Source organism: Pseudochaenichthys georgianus, chromosome 19 (assembly GCF_902827115.2).
Source record: "Pseudochaenichthys georgianus chromosome 19, fPseGeo1.2, whole genome shotgun sequence".
NCBI classification, from domain to species: domain Eukaryota; kingdom Metazoa; phylum Chordata; class Actinopteri; order Perciformes; family Channichthyidae; genus Pseudochaenichthys; species Pseudochaenichthys georgianus.
In genome coordinates, this window is record NC_047521.1 from 21,560,205 (window position 1) to 21,577,649 (window position 17,445).

General features: G+C 44.8%; 1 protein-coding gene across 1 annotated transcript in view; it reads left to right on the top strand.

Annotated features, from left to right (window-relative positions):
• ankfn1b (ankyrin repeat and fibronectin type III domain containing 1b) overlaps nt 1–17,445 on the top strand; it is a 123,046-nt gene that overhangs the window by 95,658 nt on the left and 9,943 nt on the right. Inside the window, exons 6-12 of the mRNA XM_034107132.2 lie at nt 2,901–3,120; nt 3,378–3,585; nt 7,123–7,320; nt 8,156–8,269; nt 11,303–11,400; nt 12,510–12,600; nt 15,230–15,337. Of these exons, the coding sequence (XP_033963023.1) occupies nt 2,901–3,120; nt 3,378–3,585; nt 7,123–7,320; nt 8,156–8,269; nt 11,303–11,400; nt 12,510–12,600; nt 15,230–15,337 (1,037 nt within the window). The remainder of the gene's footprint in view (nt 1–2,900; nt 3,121–3,377; nt 3,586–7,122; nt 7,321–8,155; nt 8,270–11,302; nt 11,401–12,509; nt 12,601–15,229; nt 15,338–17,445) is intronic.

A 17,445-nucleotide genomic window follows, 5' to 3' on the forward strand; every position in this document is an offset into this window, starting at 1 on the left:
GTATTTTAGGTGTATCGGCCCGTGAAAAAGGGCTTGTTGCGGGGGCTTGAAGCTGCTTTAAAGTCTACTATGTGGGCCACCGTCAGCTGTTGTACAATCTGCGTGTGTGTGTGTGTGTGTGTGTGTGTGTGTGTGTGTGTGTGTGTGTGTGTGTGTGTGTGTGTGTGTGTGTGTGTGTGTGTGTGTGTGTGTGTGTGTGTGTGTGTGTGTGTGTGTGTGTGTGTGTGTGTGTGTGTGTGTCCTAGCATTACTATACTTGTGGGGACCTAAATCTGTTTACATAGTCACGTGTGGGGACTCGCCTCCCTTATGGGGACAAATTGGAGGTCCCCATGAGGGGGATCATTAATTTTAGGGTGAAGACTTGGTTAGGTTTAGGGTTAGGGTTAGGCATGTGTTGGTTATGGTTAAGTTTAGGATAAGTCTCCAGGAAATGCATGTAAGTCAATGTAATGTCCCCTGAAGTGATGTGTGTGTGTGTGTGTGTGTGTGTGTGTGTGTGTGTGTGTGTGTGTGTGTGTGTGTGTGTGTGTGTGTGTGTGTGTGTGTGTGTGTGTGTGTGTGTGTGTGGTGTGTGTGTGTGTGTGTGTGTGTGTGTGTGTGTGTGTGTGTGTGTGTGTGTGTGTGTGTGTGTGTGTGTGTGTGTGTGTGTGTGTGTGTGTGTGTGTGTGTGTGTGTGTGTGTGTGTGTGTGTGTGTGTGGGCTCACACGTCCATAGCGGAGCGGGAGTATAAATAACATTTTTCCTACAGATGTTTTCACCTTGACAAATCTGTTCTTGGCCCGTGTGATACTTCTTGGCATATGGCATGATGGACCAACGTAACTCAAACTTTATTTACTTTCCTCAACCTCTCCCTGCCCCTTTTCAAACCATAGCACTTTAAGAACAACATTTACTTTTGCGGTATTTAACTGATGATGTTTTCCAGAGTGACTGATAATAAGCAAGCATTTCTCAAGGACACGTGGCTCAAGACAAACATGTTGACTGCTGCAGGGCTGACAGGGCTTCAACCTATGGTCTTTTAATGAGAAGTTTTTTAATTATTATGTTGAAAAAGGCCAAAATAAGTAACTGCTCCCTTTCAAATCAAATATGGTTATAATCATGTCCTCATTCTTTTAAAACATGTCTCAAAATTGATATATAACTCATTACCTAATTACTCTCAGTTCACATCAAATTGAATTGAGTGTGGATGTTTCGAGTGGAATTGTGGTGCTGGAATAACTGTACAGTATGTCCTGAAAGATTCTTTGATTATAGTCATACTGCAATGAAAAGATGAATCAGAGAAAATAAAGGCAAGAACAGAAGCTTAAGGGAGTGAGGGAAGGAGGCAGAAAAAATGTTGTTGATGGGAGGGAAATGAGAGGCAATAAGGAGATAAGAGGAAAGAGCAAAAGGCCATGATAAAGAACAAAGAACAGAGCCGAGAAGGAGAGGCAAAGAAATGATAAGAACTGAAACAAGTTCAGAAGATGCTTGGAGAGTATCAGAAGGAGAGAAAGGTGTTGAAAGTGCGTCCTTGAGGAATTCATTTATCTCTCTGCTTCTGTTTGGTGAGACCCGTCACGGAGTCTGTCCCCATCGCCTGGAGAGTCTTGCTGACATTTCCTTCAGCAGTCGAGTGTGTGTGAACGCCACGTACCAGACTCCCCCTAGAAAAACACGGTGATCTACACGGTTCCCATGGCAGAATGGAGAGGCCCGGCATAGTCGTCATACCATTCATGCCAAGACACCAGTGGCAAGAGATGCTGTTCCTTTGAAACCAATCAGAAAGACTTGACGTTACAGAGCAGCCCCAGCTTACTGTTACTGGGAACTGATAATGCCAACGTGATGGTCATCTGGGGGATCAGTCATTTATCACAATGCCATACTGTAGATCAGTTCTCAGAAAGGTGTTAGGAGTGTCTTTCCAGGGGGTTGAAGACATCTCTTTAGGGTTAGGGTTAACCCCACAAAAGTAAATCGAGTAACTAACTCTAAGCTTGACCTTGTTATGTATGTACCTGTGAAAGGGGGTCATAGGTTGGATGCTACTCAATCAGAAGCTATTGGTACCTGTTTATGTGGATAATTATGTAAATGATGCTGGATGATGTCCTTTTGTTGTTCTGTTTATGCTTTTATGTTTCATGTGGAACTACTTGAACAGGTCTCCCTTGGAAAAGAGATCAATGATCTCAATGGGATTTTATCTGTATAAATAAAGGTTAAAAAAAAAAAAAAAAAATAGGTTGGTGTTGCATTACTTAGCTTTAAGTTGTCCCAATCCAAAATGTTAGTTGAATACTTGGCGTTGATTATGTTTCATTCATTGATGCATAACTGATATATAGTACCATGTGAGTCCTGTGAGGCCCTGATGTCTGGTTCAAACTGTATTGACACATTCATGCCGAGATTCATCACACATGTTTTAGTGATGTCTTTCAAGACCCAGAATCTAAAAGTGTTTCCTGTTGAGTATAAATGATGATCCTTTGATGTTATTGGATGGATTACCATTGATTTCCAGACCAGAATTAGCTCGAAGTGAGTCAACCAAGCAGCTGCCCTTCCTTCCTTTCATGTTCCTTTCCTTTATCCCTCCATCAATATAGAGCATAAATTATTTTAGTAGGTTTCATTAGCAACATTAATTAAAATAGGCAAGTCAGTGTTTGTTTTATGGAGATAAACTGGAAAGCTATAAAGACGGAAAGAGGACCGGCTTTTTCTGAACTTGAGTGTGAAGAGTGGAGTGCTATTCTCTAAATATGTTAACTCTTTGGATTCAAGAATTCATCAAGCTTCACATGGTCATGTACGGTTTAAAATGTCATAGTCCGCTTTTTTATGACCAGCAGTATCCCTCATGTCTCCTACCCTCCCATCTCTCCTTCAGGGCTGACTCTCCCAAGATGACGCAGCCCATGAGGGGGGACCAGGCCCACCAGCCGGCCCCGGCCCGCAAGTCGGGCAGCCTGTCCTCGCCAAACGCGGCTCGACGACTGTATCGTAACTTGTCTGGAAAGTTCCGTGTGGGCACCAACCCCCCTGCCCTGGAGGACAGTGTGGTGTCGGGACGGGGAGGAGACAAAGAGAGGCTGCGCAAAACCACCATAGTAAGAGACACAAGGGGAAAAAATAAGCCCGGGATTAATGTAGTCTAAAAATAGTCAGGGAAAAGATATAGACTTGGTTAGTCAGAGAACCTAAGGTAGTGACATCATACACCCACTCGTTGTCAATGTAGACAGAAAATATTTTTAGAAACGTTCTATTTGTTGACCTGTCCATTGATACAAGCTGACATGCCCGACGTATCACAACGTAAGCTTTTAACGCTATTCCATTTCTTTTCACTTTCTTTGTATCTCAGTTCCAGAGTAATGAAGCGTTGTTCGAGGCGGTGGAGCACCAGGAGATGGACTTGGTTCAGCTGCTTCTGTCCCAGTACAGTCTGGAGGAGCTGGACCACAACACCCCAAACAGCGAGGGTCTCCTTCCCCTCGATATCGCTATCATGACCAACAATGTGCCCATGGCAAAGCTGCTACTGCGAGCTGGTGCCAAGGAGAGCCCCCACTGTGAGTAGAGGAGCAAAACATAATAACTTTAACGCTAAAAAATCAATCAAAACTATTTTCCATTGGACAGTCTCTAGGGTAGATTCCGTGCTCATGGTTTGAAGAATACTCTGAACACTTCTTGCATCCTACTTGGTATTTAAGCATCTAGAAAAGATACACACACGTTGCTATTATGCTCACTGGAATGGCAGTTGTGTGTTATTTGTTTTCATTTTTACAGCAAAGCTCACCCACTCGCTGGACTGTGTTCAAAGGGAGGTTATGAAAAGTTGCCAAAGCTACTATTAAGCCAAGTGCAGCCCCAAAGATAAGGATCACATGAAATGTAGTGTCGTAGCTCAATTCATCGTCCTTCTGGAGAAAGTATCTACGATAGGGTTACCACAACGTCTGTATACAAAGAGGAGCAATTTTCCTCTCGTGTATTCAGTCTCTTGTATTCAATCATATTTTCTCTTGTAACATGTGACGGTGTGGCGGGCCTACAGGTGATTCTTAGCTTAGCAAATGCTCCCTTGGCTTTGATCTCCAAGCAGGTTATTTTTCTCGATGATTGCGCCAATAAAATCTTATGTGATATGTGGAAAAAGCCAGGTAGTTGACTTCTGCCAATCCTAGCTTTTGTTCTTTGAAAGTTATGACGTGAGTGATAGCCAACACTACCTGTTATCATCATTTTCCAGTGGAGATTTCAACCTCAGAACTGATACCAGACGGAGTGTTTTTTGGGCTTCAACAGCCATATGATCGGAGTTAACACTGTCAACGCCAGTATCACATTCATCCACAAAGTTCTGACCAACACACACACTCTCCGTTTTGCACTGGCAGTGAAAACCTATTAAACGTGAGATGAAGGGCTGGTAATCATGATGCAATATTAGTCATCTTCGTAAGCACTTTTCGCCGTCTGTGATCTGCTGAGCCTTCCTCTGTTAATGATTAGAACTCGCCAGCAAGGCTCCCAGGCTGTTTGTGTTTTTACTTGTGCGCACACACACACAAACACACACGCAAACGAGCCAGACGTCTTATAAAGGTATCATAAAATTGAAAACACTTGAATGGAAAGTGATGTTTACTGAAGTTTGCTCTTTGATTGTGCGCTCTCGCAAGAACTCGAATAACTCGTAAGAGAGTGTGAGGTGTGTGTGTGTGTGTGTGTGTGTGTGTGTGTGTGTGTGTGTGTGTGTGTGTGTGTGTGTGTGTGTGTGTGTGTGTGTGTGTGTGTGTGTGTGTGTGTGTGTGTGTGTGTGTGTGTGTGTGTGTGTGTGTGTGTGTGTGTGTGTGTGTACACAGAGAACTTACAGAAAGAAATACAACAACAGCATTAAAGGAAAGTAAATGCCTCTATTTTTATAAGCATTTGCTAATCAAACTCCATCTGAGGAGAATCGACATCAAAGACTTTTCCTTGAGCTTTGACTGAAATTGAATCTGATGCTTATTGATATTGTCATACTTGACTTGAGTGTGTGGTTACCAGGGAGACATAGGCACACCAAGACAATCAAACTAAGTCATATTCACATTATAAAGCTTGGTGGCGTTTGATAGGACAAAGGACCCTTTAATCCGCCTGATGTGAAATAAGGACAAATCAAGACACACGTACACTAGTGACAGCATCTGGACCAGTTTCTCACCCTGGGAAGGCTGGAAATGTAAATCAAAATCTCCCTTTAGCAGTTGTTTCCATCCATCTAGGACAAGTCCGAGGAACCTCGCTAGTGATCCTAACTTAAGCCCTCACTCTAACCCCCGACCCCTCGCATTACCTGTTTTAAAAGTGACAAATGGCCTCTAACACACAAGTGGCTGAGGAGAACAACAAAACTGACACCCAGAAGAGACGCTGGGATTCAAAGAGAAGCTCTCAGTCGCTGAGGAGACACCGACAGAGCCGCAGAATTAAACACCCAGATGGACATTTTGACACGGAGCTTTAAACTTACTGTCAACAGTGGAATCTAACGCTCAACAGTGGAATCTACAATGAACAAACACAGACCACACAGACTAAACACAGACACACACCAGTCCCAAACACTCCCAGAATGACCAGCCACCAAAGAAGAAGAACAGTATGCTACTGTCCTTTTTAACCTTAACAGCTTTATGTTACCGGTTCTATACTTTTATTTAAAGGGACCCTATTATGCTCATTTTCAGATTCACATTTGTACTCTGTGCCTCTACTGTGACATGTCTCCATGCTTTAATGTTCAAAAAGCTCTTTATTTCTCTCACACTGCCTGTGCTGCAGCACCTCTTTTCACCCTCTGTCTGAAACCAGAGCCCAGTCTGCTCTGATTGGTTAGCTGGCTGGCTCTGTTGTGATTGGTCAACCGCTTAGAGTTGTCCCGCCCCTTAGCTCATAAAGTTCAATGTGTTGGAACGCTAGCCAATAGAAGCGCAAGTGTTACATAGTGATGTCACTAGGTTCTGAAAGTAAACAAAGGAGTCTAATAGAGGCGTTTCAGGCAGGGGGAGGGGGGGGGGAGTGTGTGGGAGAGAAACACAGGGATTTTAGCCGTTCAGACCATTTACATGCACACACTTCTATATAACCCACTACAGGAAAGGGAACCCCCCCCCCCCCCCAAAAAAAAGCACAGTAGCCTACGGCCTCTTTAAAAGTGCGCTCTCCATGTTGGTATTGCAATCTTTGATCATTTGTAAGCCATCACCCGCACGGTCATGGTTTGAATATTTTAATTGGGTGCTGAATCGCATCTACGATAAATCGTTTTTTTGCTGAAGTAAACATCATTGTTCACATATTAGTAACACGTCCCTCTCACAGAAACACATTTCTCTGATGCAGGCTGCGTGAGGCTGCACAATTTGATATAAATAGTTAAGTTAAACTGTTTTTTCCACAGGTTTAGCAGGAAAATACTTTTACAATGGCAGTTTAAAATGATGCCCATGCACGTTCCCACCATTTTGTTTTATGACCGCAAACGAAGAATACTCCTCCCTCTCTTGCCCCTCTCACTTTCATTGCCACATTTTCTGTGTCATTTTCTATGTGATGTCATCTCTAAAGAGGGTCTGCTTAGTTAAATGAAGTTTATGGAGGAATCTGCCACAGCATTTTGGCAAACAAAGGCATTAAATAGAATCCCTGCTAAAGCAATTTCACTTGCTTTTGTGAGCCACTTTTTCAAGGCCAATGCACTTCTCTAATTTAGCTGGGTAAATCATTTTTACAAGAACATTTGTAGTGATACTTGAAAAAGAAATGCTTTGTAATACTGAGAGAAATGTTTTTTAATTAAGAATTTCTCTATCGTCGGTTCACAGTATTTTCCATTTTCTCTTTGAATCTTGGTTTGGAAAAACAGCCCATTTAAAACGTATAGTGGAGCATTGCTCAGCTTTGAGCTTTTTTAACCAACTGTCTTTCTTATGTGTGAATGTTTCTGGATGTCAAAGTGGTTCTGAAATAATGGAGTGCCGACTTTACTTCTTCTTTTAACACAGTATGCACGCATTCACTTCTCTCTCCTCCTGTCTCTCTATGCCTAGTTGTGAGTCTGGAGGGCAGATCGGTGCATTTGGTGACGTTGGTGCAGGAGGCTGAGCAGCGGGTGTCGGAGCTCCAGGCTCAGGTCCGGAGCGAGGGTCCTTGTGAGCGGGAGGGGTCCGACCGCGAGAGGCAGCTTAAGGCCTGGGAGTGGAGGCTCCGGCTCTTCAGACGCATGCAGACGGGCTTCGAGCATGCTGGTAAGGCTTTTTTTATGGTTGAACAGTTGAGAGCAAAACTGCCGCTCAGATCATATGAGCAGTCGTCTTGGGTTTTAATCTTTGCCCCCTTTTTTTCTGCTTGCATTCTGTCTGGGCCGAGTTAATGGCCTCCACACTGGAAAGCTGTGTGTGTGTGTGTGTGTGTGTGTGTGTGTGTGTGTGTGTGTGTGTGTGTGTGTGTGTGTGTGTGTGTGTGTGTGTGTGTGTGTGTGTGTGTGTGTGTGTGTGTGTGTGTGTGTGTGTGTGTGTGTGTGTGTGTGTGTGTGTGTGTGTGTGTGTGTGTGTGTGTGTGTGTGTGTGTGTGTGTGTGTGTGTGTGTGTGTGTGTGTGTGTAAACATAGCACGCCTCTAGTCCTGCTTTAATTTTTTATAGGACTTTCATGACACGCTTAGTGGCAGTAGACAGCCACCCCCGAAAGCAGTCTCGCTCACACGCACACACACTCCTCCCTTCCACTAAAACCAATCTGCACTTTGATGCAAAACAAATCAAACCCTGTTGTGTGGACTTGAATGAAAATCATTCATCGCTGACACCCTTGCTCCTCAGGTTTGCCTGGGTGAACATTAATTTGTGAAGATGATAGATCACATATTCCATAACTGAATGTAAATTGCTTCAATTTCAAAGGCTCACTCTACTTGACTTTTTAAACATTTAGAAGGAACAGTGTGTTGTGCAACAGACCAGGAAGACCTAGCGCTTTTATTAAAGTTAGCTCCCAATTATATAGACTTGCACCATTATACACATTAAAGGATCTAAGTTGTGGTCTTCTTTATTAACTTGCCATGTTTCTGTCTGTGTGCCCAGACCCTCCAGACGCACCCTGTGCAGTCCGTCTGTCTGTCAGCAGCAGCACCAGTCTACGGGTGGACTTCCAGGAGCCTCTCTGTGTCAACTCTGCTGTGGTTACCAAGTACAAAGGTCAGCCACCGTGCCTGAGCCACTGCTTCATTTAGACTAGTGTTAATTTCGTCAGCTATTTTTTATTTAGTCTTAGTCCTGTGTTAAATGTTCTTGTTAGTTTTAGTCATATTTAGTCACCTTCATCCTGTTTTTATTTAGTCAAGTTTTAGTCGACTAAAAGTCTGAGCATTTTAGTCAAAGAAAACTAATTATTTTAGTCTACTTTTTGTCAATGAAAACTGTTGAGTCTTTTTTAGTCATCAGATTATATAGAACATTTCAGTCAAACTAGTCTAGCCAAAACCAATAATTTGTCATTTTAGTCAAACGTATTTCACAATAAGATTATATCTTGTCCTTATTTGATGAAAAACACAGGTTGATTAGAAAGCAGCTTTGCAGAGAGTATTATGGTCAGGTTTGTGGTGTTTTTACCTGTGTTATGGCCACATTAATTCCCTTCTGATGAAACAATGCATTCGCTTTTTTTCTCCGCCTCATTGTAGCGAAAAAGGGCCCAAATATCACGTCGTTTCTTTCTCCCAAGCAGTGGTGGCTTTAGACTTTTTCGTTGTCAGTCATTTTGACGGACAGGATCGTAACATTTCCGTCATAATCCATTATTACCCGTCGAGTGCACAATTTATCACTCACTCGCGCTGACCGGGGGGGGGGGGTAATTCGGTTAACGCGAGTGCGACCACTGCTCCCAAGCCCTGTTGTTACCATTTTCTTTTCTGTTAAATAAGGTTAGTTAGACCATGAGTTAGACCAGACATACGCAAGGCAAACTGGTCCATAGGCAGACATACGTCTCTGGGCGGGCAATTGATTTACCAGGGCGGGCCCACCCCGAATCTTACATTTCCCGGGAAATCTCGAGATTTGTCAAGGGGGGGGGGTTAGGTTGCCATAAGGCTGTTGACGGTCTTATTATAGGCTACATCCATTGGTTGGTTTTGTGGCACATTTGTAACGCTGTGCCAACTTGGGCAAGCACGCAGGCAAACTTGAGCGCACACAGGGTGGAGAGGTGGAGTGAGAGAGATTGAGCGAGGCAGAGAGCATGTGCAGCGGTCTGCTTGCGCACAGAGCAGGAGTTTGTGAGAGAGCCGGCTTGAGTCAATTTCTCTTCAAAATATAATTGATTGCCAGCCTCCCTTGTCCCTGGCTGGCTTGCTAGCTCGTTGGTAACGAAACTGATGTCTTCTAATGTGCTGCATCTGGCGCTGAGTTGCCATATTCCTTTCAAGTGTATAAGTGTGAACCACTTCCTGATATCCATTGTTGCAGATAAATATAAATGATAATAGCCAAACTAACCTAGCAAGAGTAGACTGACAGGCTGCTGTGCCGCATCTCACTCAAAAACCCAACAGGACTCAACCCAGCGAAAAACCAGTCTCGCTCGCAGCGAGAATTTCATAGCAAAATAAAAAAAATGATATTAAACTAATCTTTCAACATAGTTTAAAACAAAAATAAATATTAGGACAAAGCCCTACAAACAACAATAAACATAATTAGTGGTGGCTCCAGAGTATTTGTGTTGGGTAATCTATGGTAGGGCTAACCCATACAATGGTGGGGCTCAAGTCAGTATTTGCAATGTAATTACATACACGCTCCCCTTGACAGTGAAACGCCACGCGTGAGGTTTAGGTTATTTCCCCGTCTCAATCCAAAGTGAACTGTATGAAATAAAAAGGCACATTTGTCTTGTAGTAAATAAAAAGGGCGACCTGGAGCCAATCCTGCAATTTCCCCACAGGTGAAAGAGTTGACATGCTGAAAACCCAACCCCTGCAGAGGGTCTGGGGGGATTCTCCCCCAAGAAATTTTTTGAAATACTAAAATAAAATACACATTCTGGTACTCTCTTGAGAAGAAAAATAAATAAATCTATTACTACACGACATATTTAAAAAAATGAATGCCATTTTAGTTTTGTGTTACTGTGTTCTGAAAGCTGAACCTGCTGCTCCTCACAGAGACAAGAGGAGAGGCTGTGAATTACTTTACATTGTGGATAAGGGTGGAAAGCCCCCATTGTTCTGTGTGTCAACATGAAAGACAGCCCACACACACCTATCAATCATCAAACCGTGGGGTCTTATTTCATTACGTGTTGATTTCTATCAACACGTAATGTTGTATCGATGTATAGAGATGTACTACAGCAAAAGTATTCTCCGTCGGGACTTCCTGCAACAACACCACGCCGTTATCTTGATTCTGATTGGCCAGAAGACATTATCAAAGATGTTCTATTGAGAAGATGATCACTACGTGACAAAAGTTTTCAAACCGTTTCTAGTCTTCTGTATTTACTGCTGTCTGTGCAATTTACTCCGCGCGAGTTGGCGGACTTTATTTAGCTTACTTTAAAATCATTTTTCATGGTGGGGCTAAGCCATTTCTTGGTATGGCTGTAACCTACCCCAGCATACCCTGGCACCGCCACTGAACATAATAATAAAACAATTAAAATGTTGTATTCAGCCCTGATTAAAACAGCGGGCCCAAATCCCACACAACACCACAGACACACACAGACACACACAGACACACACAACAGCGCGCACCACAGACACACACAACTGCTGCCCAGCGCAGCACCGGAAATGTAACTGCTGGGAGAAAAACTGACTATCAGAGATGTAACGTTATCTTTGATAATATTTCGTCTCCTCATTTTTCGTCAACGAAAGTAAAGAGAGATTTTGGCATAGTTTTTATTTAGTAAACTACATTTTCGTCTCGTCACTTTTCGTCAACGAAAATTGATATTGCATGATGATTTCGTTGCATGATGATTTCGTTGCAGTTATTGTTTACTGCCGTCGGTGCCGTCTCGTCATCGTCTCGTTTTCGTCATGGAAAAAAAGGTCGTTGACGAACATATTTCGTCATAGTTTTAGTCAACGAAATTAACACTAATTTAGACCCAACTACTTACATCTCAAAGTGTCACTAGAGAGTCACAAGCATTTCTGAAATCTCTAATATGTGTCTTTTCTTATTTATTGGTGTGTTTGTGTGTATTTGCAGTGAGCTGGAGCAGTGCTCCTTCATTGAGTCCTTTGCTGGGCGAGATGCTTGTTGAGGACACCACTCTGCTGCAGTGCAACATCACTGGACTCACTTCTGTAAGTTCTGCCAGAATTGTTGTCTTCGCAATGAAAGGGTTAGAATAACCTAATTTATTGTCTAGTATCTGCTGCGTTCAAAGGCTGCTGCATAATACATGCAAGGCTTGTTTTGAACTCGTATACATGTATCTTCCTTGCCGACTACACCATTTTCACATGAACCTATTCCCTCTGCTCCCACCTCAATCAATGAGAACTGCCTGATAAAAAGGATACAATCATACATTATCTGGACAACACAAAGAACCGCTGAGGTCCAGCTTCTCCAGCTGTTAGTGCTGACCGATAGAACATTTAGTAGCTATTCTTCCCCTGATATTATTTACATGTTGGCCTTGGTGACATTTGAAGGCTTCTCCCAAGCGACGCTTCTTTTATTACATACATCAAACTCCAGTCACCATCAATCCCAAATGATGATGGGGAGGGCGAAAGACTTATGGTCCTGCATAAAAAGAAACAATTGGAAAACACAGTTTATTTGTTATTTGTTCAAAGTCCTGGCTGCTGACCATTCAAACGCAACAGTTGCAAAACCGCCTCTGAAATGATGGAAAGAGCAGCTTGGTAGCCTGCCACCTGATTTATGTTTGGCATTTTTAAGCGGGCATGTAGACAATTGGACGCTCCACTGGTTGTTTGTTATTGTGAGAGAAACCCCCCCCCCCCCCCCCCGCCCCTTTAAGACCCTGCTGCCAGCCAAAGCTCACTCCTGTCACATGACAGGGGTCAAGGCGAGGTCAGGAAGTGTCGGCGGCTGCTTTGATTGATCTGGCTGAGAAAGGAGAGACAGAGGCCTGCTGTCTGCACACTGGGCACGGAGACAGACACAGCTTCCAGATAGACACACACACACACACACACACACACACACACACACACACACACACACACACACACACACACACCGAAAAGAAGACAGACAGTGACCTAGCAAGAGTCACTGTCACACACATAGATGCACACACACACACACACACACACACACACACACACACACACACACACACACACACACACACACATACACACACACACACACACACACACACACACACATAGATATGTATATGGTGCCTTAACTGTCATGTGTCATGTCCTTACAGGGGACCTATTACTATGTCCAGGTGTCAGCCTACAACATGAAGGGTTGGGGGCCTCCACAAGTCTCCACCCCGTCCTGCGCTGCACCTTCCAGTAAGTCTCCACTGTGTGTACCAATATGTGTGTGTACATTTCTCACAAGGCAAAACCTAAAACTTCCATTTAATAAAAGCATGGAACAAGTGCCCTGAAGGCTTTTGGCTGGCGTCACTGAATTAACACCAAAAGTGGTTTTCACACAGGACTTAGCCGCAAGATGTGTGTGTGTGTGTGTGTGTGTGTGTGTGTGTGTGTGTGTGTGTGTGTGTCCTGCACGATGACACCATAGCTTTCCCACACATCAAGGGGACTTTGCATCAGTTCAACATCAATCGATTCGGTACTTCTAACGTCATTCCCACGTTGCTTTGACATCATTGGGGAGGAGGTGGGGGGGTGACAGCTGGACCCTCCATGACCAGCGGGCTGAGTGGGTTTTGGGATGCCCTCTGTGGACGTCAGAGTGTGTAACCATAGCCTCAGGATGGCGTTTGGGGCCGGCTGGCAGAAGACGCTGCACGAGTTCAGCCAAGAAGTTAACCGTGAAGTCATGTGCAGCAACAGCTGAGGTGTTGACTCACCAGAGCAAAGGACCCTCTTTCTTCCTGTCTGTCTTTATCTATCTATCTGCTTTTTCTAATTAGCTACAAAGGACAAGTTGAGGACTCTTAAATGTTTAGTTGTATCGATGTATGTCTTGCCCAATAGTATATAATGAAAATAAAGGATATCAGTTTATTCAGTCTATTGAACAATGAGATGATTTGTGTGCAGAAGTCTGTGCACCTACTGTAAGAGAGTGAACATAGGTGCTGTGCGTGAGGGTGTGTTGGCCCACTCGGAGCACATCTGGGGAACACATGAACATGTTTGTTCTCATCAGCGCACCGTGTTATTCAGCAAGTGTGTGTGTGTGTGTGTGTGTGTGTGTGTGTGTGTGTGTGTGTGTGTGTGTGTGTGTGTGTGTGTGTGTGTGTGTGTGTGTGTGTGTGTGTGTGTGTGTGTGTGTGTGTGTGTGTGTGTGTGTGTGTGTGTGTGTGTGTGTGTGTGTGTGTGTGTGTGTGTGTGTGTGTGTGTGTGTGTGTGTGTGTGTGTGTGTGTGTGTCTTCATTTTAGGAGACCGGGCTTTCCCTCTCTTTTTTTCTGCACTGTCCACCTCCCTCCCTCTCTCAGAGCTAATTTCGATGTTGCGTGTTTGTGTTTTCCATTTGGGCCTACCACTGGAAATATTTGCATGTCTGTGCTGTAGCACGCGGCGCGGCCCCAACAGTGGGGGCCTTATACCGGGCCGTGGACGCCCATTAAAGGGCCCGCTTGTCCTGTCGGGACAGGCACCTTTCCGGGAATAGAGCTCACCGTGTTTCAGCTGCACGCGCCCTCCGGGGGGCTCCAGGAGAGGGAGTTGTGGAGGGGGGTGGTTGATGGTGGTGGTGGCAGGGGGGTGGGGGTGGGTTATCGCTGACACATCCTCCAGTGAGCAAGCTGGGATGCTGGCTTACTGACACTTTAGGCAGAAGGATCGTTTTCTGCAGAGATGGTCATCTATAAGGAGGGATGGGGAAGTGTGTGTGTGTGTGCGTGCGTGTGCGTGTGTGTGTGCATACTGCCTGTTCTGAGCCAAAATATGTGCAGGCAGCCAGAAGCAGTAGCGCTCAGGAGGTGTGTCTTTCAGCCAACCACAGCTTTCTCACACTGGGGTGGGTGCTGGTTCCTATAATACACACACAAGACCTGTTTGAGAAGCAGGCCATCTCACACACCTCACACTCTTACTATTGGCAGCCTGGGGAACGGGGTCTGCCTGAAATGTGTTGGGGTCCCAAGCAGATTTATGATTAAACTCCCTCTCAATCCCCAGCCTCACAAAGAGTCCCACTGATGTATTTGTCAGCACTGTGTGCACATAAAATGGTCAAAGTGTTGGTTTGAGTCCAGTTTACTCACTTCTAACCAAAGGTATTGCTACATAGTTCATAGCTACTGGTTCACATGTTTAAATAATGTGATTCAAACATTCTACTCTGAGCACTGTGTGTCTGCTTTCCCAGTGTCAGCCTTTTGATATTACACATCTTACATGACTACTCAGTCATCAATGTTGGGTGCTATATCTTTGTTCATAGGTCAGGTTTATCTTTGAATCAAATGAAGGCACGCTTTGACCTGAAGGCTAAAATTAGCATCCTAATATGCTAACATCATGAGAATGCAACACGCTGATGTTTAGCAGTTATCCATACATTGGGCAAACGTAATATTTGACTAGATAACAGCGCTACATGAGAAGTAAGGGGATAAACAAAGTGTTTCCCATTCAACAGAAGGGGAACTTGAGTGTTTGTGCCATATTTTATTTTAATCTATCAAATAGTTGACATTTCATGACGACAGGATAATAAATTAAAGTCAGAATGATTCATGCCCTGTGGGCAAGTAACGATTCATCCAATAATTGTTGAGAAGCAGTATTTCAGTCTGGATCAAAGTGGTGGATGCCGTCCATCGAGCTACTGTATGCCTCTAGTATATTTAATAAACGTTTCGTCTTGGACCTTTTTCTTTTAAACCCATCATTAAAACAAAGATCAGTTTAAGGCACCTGCATAGAGATTCCAAATCAGCGCCATGACACACAAACATTGCATGGTCATATTCTAATATGGTTTCTTATCTCTGCCTGCAGGTTGGAGGGATATCGATGGCCGCGCTCCCCGTCAGAGAGGCCAGAAGGAGGCACTTGACCAGCTACTGGGACAGATAAAAGAAGCCCACCGCCACTGTGTCTGCCATGGTATCAACAAGTTTTTGATCGATTTGGTGGGCGTGTTAAGCTAAAAGACTGAACTGTAATCTGAGCGCTTTAACGGTTTGCATAGCTGACCCCTAGTGAAACCCAAAGCCTCAAACCTGGTAGTGATAGTGACTTGATGTACTCTACATATGAGCACATGTTAATAAACCAGACGTTTAAAAGTGGTTTAACTTTGGAATTACATTCAGCAAATTCTCGAACGTACACTTGAAACGACGCAGATGTTATTTCTGGTGTCGGTTGAATTAAAGTAGCAGAAGTGAAATTGCTCCGAGCTTCTGACATTAAACTGAGCGTCTGTCCTTTTCAGTACGCCCGTCAGCTTTTAAACAAACACATCTGAACTTTAAGCAACCGTCTAGTTCGGGTTTCATAAATATTCTCCGTGTAAACGAACACGACGGTGAGCAATGGACGGTTGAACGTGCAGGTGTAACCCGTCTCACCAGTCTCTGTGTTTCATCTCACCTTGACAGACACTTTACAATCTCAGGCACGACAAGTACTTCGGGGGGGCATTCACCCTAAGACGGCATGCCACCTCAAAAATAATACCCTCCCCTCTGTCTCAACCGACCCCACACCCCCCTACTTTCACATCTTTCCATGACTCAGCCCTTCCTCCTTCTGAATACCTCTCTCTCTGTGACAAAATGCAGCTTCTCTCACACTCAGGCTGTTTATACCCCCAAACACTGCAGGCCGTAAGCTGCTCCCATAAGAGTCCGAACCTGTCCACACTGACTCTTTTACATGACGGCAAACTGCATTTAGCATTGAGCAAGATGTCTCTCTTTTTTTCTAGCAATCCCACACGCCCAAACACACTCGCCCACTTACTATTGTCCACTGTGGCCAGTCCGTATTTGCAATAAGGCGAGGCGCGATATAATAGTCAGTATTGAGTGGCTCTTGGTTCTTCAGACGGCGACTGATTGAGCTCCAGAGTTCAGGCACGGTAGCCGAGGTGGCGTGTCCCCGGGTCATGTTTGTTATTCCTGTAAGAGACGAGTCCTAGGCTGGAGTCGGGAGAGGGCATAAATTAACACTGACTACTGCCCCCCCCACCTCCACCCCCCACAGCCCGCCTAGTCGCCCTGTCTACTGTCCATACATATACACACATAAAGATAGACAGGCACGCACAGATACACATGTACATGAAACAGACACAAATATTCACTTTCTCTTTCAGTGCCGACTCCCTCGCACATGTCCATGTACGCACCCCCCCATCGCAGCGCGGCTCGCGGCCCACGCCACATTCTCCCTCTTGTCCAAACACTATTAATTAAACTGTGAAAGAGGCCTTGACTAACACAGGTACCCCAGCAGTCAGCCCTACTTGTCTGTCTTACTCAGTGTCAAACACGGACTGAGGCCAGCGGGACCAGAGCCGAACAGACTCGCGAGTAAAAGAGAAATGTGGGGAGGTGAGAGGGGTCGAGGGGCGCTGTTTTTTCTCGTTACTCCACCGCGACTCGTGCACCTGAAGAGAAAATTAGTTATTTTCGGGTCCTGAATGGGGGGATTTATTGACTTTAAGTGGCCTGGGGAGTACGCTCACCTGGGAGGGGAGGAGAGGGAATCTGTGGAGGGTTTGGGACTGAGGGTTTCTAATGAGTTGGGAGGCGCGTTATCTCACCAATAGGCGCCCACACAAACACACACATACATACACACACACCTCCCTCTCTCGCCTCCAACCCCCTACAGGCCCACTAAAAATAAACATGTCCCCACAGACTTAACTGACCTCCCTGTCAGTGAGTGGCAAAGGGTTAAGACACACACAGACACACACACACACACACACACACACACACAAATTACTACAGCTCCTTGGCTCCACTCACATGGCTGTAGCTCAATACTCGCCATGCTCCAGCAGCTTTAGTATGTGCAGGTAAACACACACACACATACATATACACACAGTTAGTGTCCCTCAGGGACCGGAGGGCTAGTAGTTCCCTAAAGGCCCATAGTCTGCTGCTGGCAGCCAGCATGACTGTCAAATGGTGCCGCGCCACTGGAGCGCATGAAATGTCCAAAAACATTCCACCCCGGCCGTGTTGTTGGACCTG